Source organism: Sceloporus occidentalis, unplaced genomic scaffold (genome assembly GCF_023333645.1).
Source record: "Sceloporus occidentalis isolate IW3139 unplaced genomic scaffold, rSceOcc1.0.p SCAF_5, whole genome shotgun sequence".
Lineage (NCBI taxonomy): Eukaryota > Metazoa > Chordata > Lepidosauria > Squamata > Phrynosomatidae > Sceloporus > Sceloporus occidentalis.
This window is the reverse complement of record NW_028316985.1, coordinates 7,214,997-7,225,014: the sequence shown is the minus strand read 5'-3', so window position 1 is coordinate 7,225,014 and position 10,018 is coordinate 7,214,997. Positions and strand designations below refer to the sequence as shown.

At 41.4% G+C, this 10,018-nt stretch overlaps 1 protein-coding gene across 1 annotated transcript; it reads left to right on the top strand.

Moving 5' to 3' along the window:
- The first annotated feature begins 3,453 nt into the window (after positions 1–3,453).
- On the top strand, positions 3,454–5,230 carry LOC149311621 (endonuclease domain-containing 1 protein-like). Its single transcript, XM_089526661.1, has 2 exons — positions 3,454–3,738; positions 4,685–5,230. The coding sequence occupies exons 1-2, from the start codon at positions 3,454–3,456 to the stop codon at positions 5,228–5,230; spliced, it is 831 nt and encodes a 276-aa protein (XP_089382787.1).
- The last annotated feature ends 4,788 nt before the right edge of the window (positions 5,231–10,018 follow it).

Below are 10,018 nucleotides of genomic sequence, written 5' to 3'. Positions count from 1 at the left end.
TTTAGAAGGCTTATAGGGAAACTAAGTCATATTTATTTATTTATTTAGGCTTTTGCCAGGGGGGAAAAAATGGTCCAGGGAATCTGGAGGGACTGAGGTCTGAAGGCACAGCTGTTGATGGATGCTTGTGGGCCCGCACTTGTATGGTTATAGTCTTATACTTTGTATGGTCACCTCTTTAACCACGGATTCTCTATCCACGGATTCCATCACCCACAGCTTTAAAATATCCTCCCCCCCCCCTGCAAAGAAAAATAAAAAAGCAAACCTTGATTTTGCCATTTTTAAAATAAGGGACACCATTTTACTACCTCATTGCATCTAATGGGACTTGAGCATTCATGGATTTTGGTATCCATAGGGAGTCCTGGATGCAAACTCCAGCAGGTACCAAGGGTCCATTGTACTTCTCATTATGATCTAGTGTTGCCTGTTGGACTTGCAGCCTTGAGACCTGTTTTAAGTTGTGGAGATCCATGTTTCAGCCTCTAGTCAGCCATGAAATGCCCTGGGTGACCTTGGACTTGGTGGAACACAGTGACGAAATACACATAATGATCTGTATCACTGCTATTCTGAAAAGGAGATTGGTTGAGGAGAAACCCTATAAGCAATTACTAGGATAGATCAGATCTACAGATATTCTATTCCTGCCCATTTTTTTTTTCATGACAACTTGGGAAACAGGTTTTAATTTGTTGGCTTTCTGGGCCGCGATGCAGCACTAATTGCAAATAAATTATTTATATGGCCGTGCCTTTGTTAACCTCCCTGAATTCCTGTAATGTTTGATTTTGGAAGCTGAGCAAGGTCCACCCTGGTTAGTATTTATATGAGAGACCGCCAATGAATACCAACTCCTGGTGGCTCTATTTCAGAGGAAGGCACTGGCAGAACCATCTCTGAGTATTCCTGGGGTTGCTGTAAGTCAACAGGCAACTTTAAGGTACACACACACACACACACACACACACACACACAGAGGGTATTACTGAACTCTGGATGTTGTCTGGCTGGGAAGAATATAAATTGTTTTGTGTCAACTTGATATTGCAGTTCTTTCTTCAGATAAGTTCATGGAGTATAATATCCTGATCTCAGGTATATCCATGGAGGAACTCTGAATCTGAGCAAATTCAGATTGAATAAAACAGAAGATTACATAATAAAAAAACCTGTTAAGGGCCACACATGCTGTAATAGCATTGGGATGGAAAAATAAACAATATTGGGAGGGGATTGGTCACATTATATTGCAGAATATCTTTTATATTAATATTTAAGGGAAAGAAAATAAAAATATAAGGGTCAAATAGATGAAATGGTCTGGTGGGAATGATGGGGTTGTTGGATCGTGAAAGTTAAAGCTGAAAAGGGGTACAATGAATTTAGAGAAATTATTAATAAAATATTCCACATTATGGGTACTGGGTACTAATTTCCTTAGTGATAGCCATTGGAGAGGGAGGAGGGAGGGGGGAGGAGAAGGGGAAGGGGAAATTATGTGACCTAATAATGATAATATTTTGTAAAGTTTTATTATATATGTTGTATTACGGACCATAAAATGTATAAATATATATTTTTAAAAGGTATATCTGTGGAGGAGGGAGCAATGTAATGAGATACAAGTTGTGTTGCTGGCCACAAACCTTCCAAGTGTTGTGTAAGATGATACAAGCCTGTCAAGCAGCCAGTTTTTGTTGTCATTCATAGACTACATTGCCAGGTTGCAGGGCTTGGTCCTGAGACTGCAGTTTCCATGGGTCATCTCCAAGTGGGAAATGAGTGTGTAAATTCTCCAGTTTTGGTGGGCTTTGCTCCAGACAAGAGGAAAGGGCTCTGTGCAAAACTCCAACTCACCTAGTAGAGCATCAGCCTGCTACATCTTCCAAAGACTCTTCATGGTTTCCATGTATATACTTGGTTAACTTTATCCTTTCCTTTCCAGTCCTTGTAGCACCAAGGCTTAATCGTTGCTGTGCTAGAAGCAAGTTGTTGTTGTTGTTGTTGTTGTTGTTGTGTCCATTCAAGTCATTCTCAACTTATGGCAACCCTAAGGTTTTAAGCAGAACTTTGGTTTAATTCTCTTTTATCTTTTGTATTAATAGGGTTTTTTTAAAATTGTACTTTGTTTTAAATAGTTGGGACCCACCTTGAATCCCGTGTTGGGAAAAAGATAGTATATTAATGAATGGCTGATTAAATACAAGCAAACACAGCTCTTTCTGAGCAGTACTTTGAGATACCAAGGACTGTATATTGGGCCCCCTACATGTATTATACTACTGAGTTCAATTTCTTCCTTTTCTTCCTACCAGTCTTCCTATTCCAGACATATAACAAACAATTGATTTGTGTTTAGGGACTTATCTGTGTTAACCTGCAATATCATTATGTAAAGGGGTTTTGTTGCACCTTTGAGTCTAACTGTGCAAAAGAAGTTGTAGCATAACCTTTTGTAGACTTGGTCTACTTCCTCAGAAGCATGGAGTAAACTGATGCCCAGGAAAGATTTTTATAATCAGACTGTATGAGTAGCCATGGAAATGCAAAACTTGTGGATATGGTGATAAGGTGTCAAGTTCAGTCTTAACTATGGTCCTTGAGGGTCAAAGGCAAAAGGAAAGATCTTGGTGAAGGCCATGGTGGGTGGAAGACCACATGAATGGTGGTAGGAGTTTTGGGATGTAGTGTGTGCAGGCTGGGAAACAGAAAGGAGATGTGATAAATTGGCCAAGAGCATCCTCATGAGGCTGAGGTGTTAACCAGTGTTATAATATGTGTAGTGCGCCAGGAAGCCATTGCCTTTGTTCAACCAACTTTTGATGATTTGGAGTTTGTAAACCTATTCTAATTCAGCTGTTGCTCTTTCCAATCTTCCTTTGTAGTTTTCTCTCTCTCAAGGACTGCTGTCCTGAGGTCAGAGAAGGAATGCCCAGAAAGATTGATGTGTCCTGAAACAGGACTTTGTGTATTCCCATTTCTAATATCTGAATTATGTTATTTTATCCTCTGGCATAGAGACTGGCATGTTTGCCCAATCTAGAGTGCTGAAGGCATTGTGTTTCACTCAGCTTTCAACTTCCACATAAAATTTGCTGTTTCTAAAGGTTTTCTTTGCATGTGACATTTCCCCCACATTTAGGTTAGGTGGGTTGAGAGCGTTTCTGTTAGTAAAAAGTGTGAAATCCATTGGCAGATTTCATGCCAGTGCATGAGTGCATCACTTGGGAAGTATGTATCGTGTTAGGACTGGTTACGTTCTTTTCAGGATCACCTTAAGTTGGAGCCATTTCGGTTTTCCTGCTCTCCAAAGCCTCCTAGCTGCCACCCTACAAGGAGGGGAAAAGACACAGGCTGCTCTGGAACTCTAGCTATTGTTGGACTGCTCCATTTTTTGAAGCCAAGTAACCATTATTTCCTCTAAATATTACTTCATTAGTCCACAGGATGCTGTTGGTTTTGCTCCTCATCTGCGTGTGGTGGCACAATGCTCCAGGGAACGGTGAGGTGGTGACCTGTTTTGAAGACACCTGTCCCCACTTTTTCTTCAGAGGAATCCCACCAAGCATTGGGCTTGACCCTTCACGGCCTGCGCGGATTTGCCAGCGTTACAAGAACCAGTACCGTTATGCCACTCTGTACGACAAAGACAATCGCATCCCAGTGTACTCAGCCTACATTTATAACCCTGGGACAGCAAAGAGGCCAAGCACTTGGATGATAGAACCCCAGGTAAGAAAGGAAGCATGGGTTCCAAAGTGTTCTGGCCAAATGCCTCTGTCTGTTTTTTACTTGTGTGTGTGTTAACCATGTTTGCACAAGATGTTTCACTGTCTGAAGCAGAAGGACAGATGCTGTTCCTGCCATTGCCATCTTCTTTCCCCATTATCAGTCTTGCTACTCCCTCTGCCACATTACTGATACTATGCACAGTCGGCCCTTCTTATACACCGATTTTTTATACATGGATTCAAGCATACATGGTTTGAAAATGTTCACAAAAAAAGTATAAATTTCAAATATCAAACCTTGATTTTCCATTTTTTATACGGGACACCATTTTGCTATGTCATTATATTTAATGGGACTTGAGCATACACAGATTTTGTTATCCACAGGGGATCTTGGAACCAAACTCCAGAGTATAACAAGGGTCCACTGTACATGTCTTAAGACTAAATTCAGTTGTTAGTCCCAACGAAACCAATCCCAACTTCTTTGAAGTACAGATCCCAGTATCAACCAGAATCTGGGGATTAAGGAATACCGGTACATAGACCAAAAACCTATTACAACCGAACTTCCTCCTGAGACCCTCCTTCACAGCCATGGAATGGCTGGTGGAGAGTAAGGGGAAATCTGAGAAGTGTCTGGCTATGGCTACAACCAAGAGATGAAGCCATCCTCCAGGACTTCCTAGAAAATGATAATGCTGTTGTACATCTGGCTGTAGTCATAGAGCCAAATGCTTAGTCGTCCTCCATTCTCCACTGGCCACTACATGGCCCTAGAGTAGAGGGATAAAGGAAGAAAATTAGCACCACGGGGGTCTATAATCATGTAAAGCTACTCTTTCAAGCTTTGGATCCCTATTGGTCATCTCCTCTTTGACTTAACCTTTCTTGCTTTTCATTTAGCTCCCTTTTGTGTGTGTGTGCCTCTTATCTCTCCTCTACAGCTTGTTGATTCAATGCTCCAAAATGAAATGGAAACCGAAGGAGCCCTCCTGTATGAGAGCGATTCCAAAAAAGAAGCCCTTCAGAACAGCCAGGCCATTTTGCACGATTACAAGAACCTGACTGGTTTAAACCGGGGACATTTGAACCCCAATGGGCACCAGCCTGATCGAGATGCCAAGGCATCCACCTTCACTTTGACCAACATTGTGCCCCAAAACATCAAGCTCAATGGCGGTGCCTGGAACAACTATGAGCAAACGACCATGGCGAAGAACACGGAAGGATGCAACGAGACATTCGCTGTGGTGGGAGCAGTGCCAGGGAACAACTACATAGCTGGAGGGAGGGTGAATAAGCCCAGCTATATCTGGTCAGCAGCTTGTTGTGTCATAGATAACAATCACCTGAGATCCTGGGCCATCATTGCCAGGAATGATGAGAATATAGTCCACTCTCTTACTCTGGGGCAACTGGAGGAGAAGCTTGCTGAGTTCTATAATCAGAATTACATCTCTCTCTTTGACACTGACTGCCCCCGGGATTGAAAACATTAGACTCAGGGGCATTTCAGAGGAATCTGGAAGGTGCCAAATGACAGACTGAAAGCTAGTCAACAGTGCTCCATTTCAAAAATTTAATTGCTCTGAACATAGAACAGAATGAGAAAGCCAAGGGTAAAACATAGCCAAAGTGCTGGAGGGTGGTGACTGATGGTTGCCATGTCAGTGGGGAAGTAATTCTATTCCAGGTTTAAGCTGGAATTTTATATAAGTGCTTTCATGTGCTGAACTTGTTTGGAAATGGAGTCCAGCACTGTGGATTGATCTGTTAAAATTGTTGGTTTAAAACCTAGAGTGGACCAAGTCCCCTCTGGCACAGAAACCTTCGGCCTCCACTGATGCCAGTCCCTGCCTTTGCAATAGGTGCCTTTGCCATGATCCAGAAATTCTTGACATGTACAAAAACTTCAATGTACCCCTGTGGCTTCATTGCCTCAAAAGGGTTCCATGTTAGTCAAGGAAGGTTTTCTTTTCTTTTCTTTTCTTTCCTTTTCTTTAAAGCAGAGATGCCCCTCAATGGAAAACTTGTCTTCACTGGCTGCCCCTGGAATATTCTGGCCCTGAATTCCTCCTGAATTCCCTCCATTATCTGTGATCTCACCACAGCAATGATGGGTGACTGCCTTCTTGTATAATCCCTGTTCATTGCCCATCGCTGTCACTGAGGTCACAACAAGGTAGCCAGCCATACTGCAGATGCTGGGCGCCTCGTTCTGATGTCAGATTGCTTGGGAAGGCACCCCCTCATCATCACTGTGGAGGGAGCCAAAAAGTTGGGGCAAAAGGTAAAGTTTTTAAATTTGGGTTAAGAGAGGAAAGGTTAAAACATGTGCAGAGATCTTGAAGAGTCTGCACCCAATTTGAGGTTTTGGCCCTGCATCATGCAAACAGGATTCAACAGGTCCGGGGGGAATGTGGAGTTAATAACCCATGTAGACAAGCCCTGAATAGTCAAACATGTTATATAGAGGAACATGGGATGTGTGCTATAATGTTTCTGGAACTCTGGCTGAGGTCATTAAATGATCCCTTTGTAAAATGGGTACGAGTATGTAAAATGACCTACCTCACTAGATGGTTGTGAGTCCAAGCTGAATAAAGATTGTAAACCAGTTTGAAAATGTGCTTGCATCACCTAAAGGCAAGAGGCTGTAAAGTTTTGCAGGATGGGCATAACTCTTCAGGCATCTCTGTGTTTCCTATGAATGCTTACTTTGGAAAATCTAGTTGTCGTTTAAATTAAGGCTTCCAGATCTGATGATGGCATGGCCTATGAGAAGCTATGAGTTATATATTGTACGTACACATACATACAGAATTTTCTAGCAGATGATGGAACTATTGCAGCCTGTTACAATAACCAAATGGTAAGAGAGCAATTGGGTATTTTCTGTGCTGGCACCACCATGCAGCAATCTTATTTATGAGAAGTGTCTTTCAGTAGCACAAGCACATCACCTAAAATATTGCTGTTGGTGAAAAATTCTTATCAGGGCCAGGGAAGATCTCCATCTAGGATGGTTGTTGCAGCTAGATGATGAGAAAAAAGAATCATAAAGGAAATGGGGGTGGGGGGAGGAAGGAAAAAGGAAGGGAAGGTACGTAGGATAGGAACAAGGGTTAAACATACACATTGATACAAGCTGACTACATTTCAAAAGTACATTTTCTTCAAGCTGGTATCTATAAAATACAGGTTGAGTTTCCCTTATCTAAAATACTATAAACTTGTCCACATGGGTGGCTGAGCTAGTGACACTTTTGCTTTCAGAACGTTCAGTATATACAAAGTTTGTTTCATGCACAAAAGTATTAAAAATATTATGCATAAGTTATGGGTATAAGGCTACAGGTATGTGTAGAAGGTGTATACAAAACATAAATGAATTATATGTTTCGTCTTGGTTTTCATCTCCAAGATATCATGTATACGCAAATATTCCACAATCCAAACAGAATCTGAAATCCCAAACACTTCTGGTCCCATGTGCTTTGAATAAGGGAGACTCAACCTATACATGCAGATAATGGTTAAATAATAGATAGTGAAGGCTTATCTTTCAAACCTTGGAGTGCAAGTCTTTATACAACAGGAAACCATGCAGAGTCCAACTTGTTCCACTTCCCAGGAATATCGATTCAATTCCACATTGCAAAAATAGCATTTCAAAGAGCAATTGAACTTACAAAAGGCTAGAACAAGGGCAAGGCATTTGGAGCTGATGGTTTCCATGTCAGCATGATTGTAAATCTGCTGTAGGTTTTTCTCTGAACTCTCAAGGAGCTGTCCAGGGTGGTGAACTTCTTCAATGTATTGATTTAACAGCTTGATTAATAGCTAGAGTGGATTCACTGTGCCTTTGGATGGAGCTACACTGTAGAATTAATACAGTTTGACACCACTTTAAGTGCGATAGCTCCATCCTGCAAAATCCTGGGATTTTGTAGTTTTGTGAGACAGAAGAACTACTTGGCAGAGAAGGCTAAAGGCCTTGCAAAAGTACAAATCCCAGGATTCCATAGGATAGAGCTGCTGCACTTAAAGTCAAATTGCGTTATTTCTACAGTGTAGATGCACCCACTGACAGGAACCATCGGCTGCCACTCAGCAGGGGGAATCTGTTGTTGGATTTCAGTTCCTGTCTGCCTGAGTGAACAGTGACAACGGCCAGGAATTATGGAAGTCAGAGTTACACAGTGTCTGGAGAGCAACAGCTTCCCATGCCTTGACAAAATGGACTAGTAGGCTGATGCAGCATATAACATATATACTTTATAAATTGCAATACATATGTGTGTGTGTAGCAACTGTAGGAAAGCACAGCATGGTGTAGTGGTTTGAGTGTTGGACAACTCTGGAGACCAGGGTTCAATTCCCCGCTCAACCATGGAAAACCATTCTGTGACCTTGGGTGAGTCACACACTCTCAGCCACAGCAAACCCTGGGATAGAATCACTTAGGGTCACCATAAGCTGGAAACGACTTGAAAACACACAACAGCAGCAAAGCAAGTACAAACCACTGTGATGGTTGGCCAAAGACTCTGGTGACCAAGGTTCAGTTCCTTGCTCAGTGATGGAAACTCACTGGATGATCTTGGGCAAGCCATACTCTTTCAGCCTCAGAGGAAGGCAAGAGAAAACTCCATTTTCTTGCTAGGAAAACCCCATAGTAGGTCTGTCTGTGGGTCGCTGTAAGTTGGAAATAACTTGAATGCACACAACAACTGGCAAGAATAAAACATCCTTCCCAGACAGCAAGTTGTCTCAGGTATACAGCAATGAATCAAAGCAGAGGGCAGCCCAACCAAGATGAGACAGCCAGCGATCCCTAACTGGAGATATCCACCTCTCATTCATCAGTATCATCTTAATTTTATTTATTTATTTAGCACCATCAGTGTATATGGTGCTTTACAAGTAAACAAACAAGACAGCCAGCTGTTCCAAAGGCATACAATCTAATACATGCATACACACAGACAGAGGAAAGAGTAATACAAATGTAAAACTATGCAATACAATTGTAAAACAAATTATTCAGATAAAAATGCAAATAAGAAAAAGCAATCTAATACAGGCACCTCTCTTTTCTACTGTTTTGATAGATCTAAATTAAAGCCACCACACTTTTGACCCCTTCTCTATTTTTTTTATTTTTCTTTATTGAGATTTTATTAGATGTATCATTAAAAACATATTAAACATATAGTACAATACACACCTATGCATCACATACATCATCTTCTCTACTTTTTTGATCATTACTCACATACTGTTTTTTTCCTCCTCTCAGTCGACTTGACACCATCTAGTGTTCAGTCTTGCATTTTCAAGCTAAAAAGACTGCTTTTCAGCCAATTCTACTTTTTGACAGTCCCTAACCCATCAGAGAAGTGGAGGCTGATAAATACATATAACCAAAATATACAAGATGATAAAATCATCTTAAGCTAAAATCCCAAAACTTGTAGAAATAAGAAAGTTTTAACTTGCTGTTTAAAAGCATTGAGGGATGGAGCATTCTGCAAATGTTCAGGGAGGCAATTCCAGGTGTAGGGAGCAGCTTATTGAAGCCTGAACTGTACAGGTGTGTACAGACACAGGCTGGGATCCTTTATCACCATCTATATTAAGTAACTTTTTATATACTTAGCTACATAGCAAAGGTGCTATTGATCAATTGCAAGAATATGTACCAGAACACTGGCAAGAGTGCCTGATGTGCCTTAGTGATAGATACACGTTGGGACTGATGCACATTGGTGCCCAATATACATTGGTCTCATTTCACACCAATCCCATTGTGCAACAGTCACTTTTTGTGTGTGCAGAAGCTGAATGGCCATTGGTCACGGGGAGGGCTTTGATAGTATCTTCCTGCATGGCAGAATTTGCAGTCAGAGCTGGCAATAGACTGCACTTCAACATTAGGAAGATATTCATGACAGCAAAAGCTGTTTGACAGTGGGACACACTCCTTTGGATGATGGTGGAGTCTCCTTCTTTGGAGATCTTTAAGCAGAGGCTGGATGGCCATCTGTTGGGGATGCTTTGACTGTGAGTTCCTGCATGGCAGAATGGGTTGGACTGGATGGCCCTTGGGGTCTATTCCAACTCTGTGATTCTATGTAACATAACAGCAGCCCTCTAATGGATAATGACGTTACAAAACTACACAATTCTAATTCCTTCAGACATAAATCAACTTATACAGAATCATACAAATAACATTAAATTTTTAAAAATTGAGAAGAACGAATAAAGCAACT

Excerpts from the sequence above, each read along its gene's own strand:
- LOC149311621 (XM_089526661.1), top strand. The coding sequence starts at position 3,454 with ATGCTGTTGGTTTTGCTCCTCATCTGCGTGTGGTGGCACAATGCTCCA. Across the intron at positions 3,739-4,684 it reads CTTGGATGATAGAACCCCAG|CTTGTTGATTCAATGCTCCA; the intron begins GTAAGAAAGGAA and ends TCTCCTCTACAG.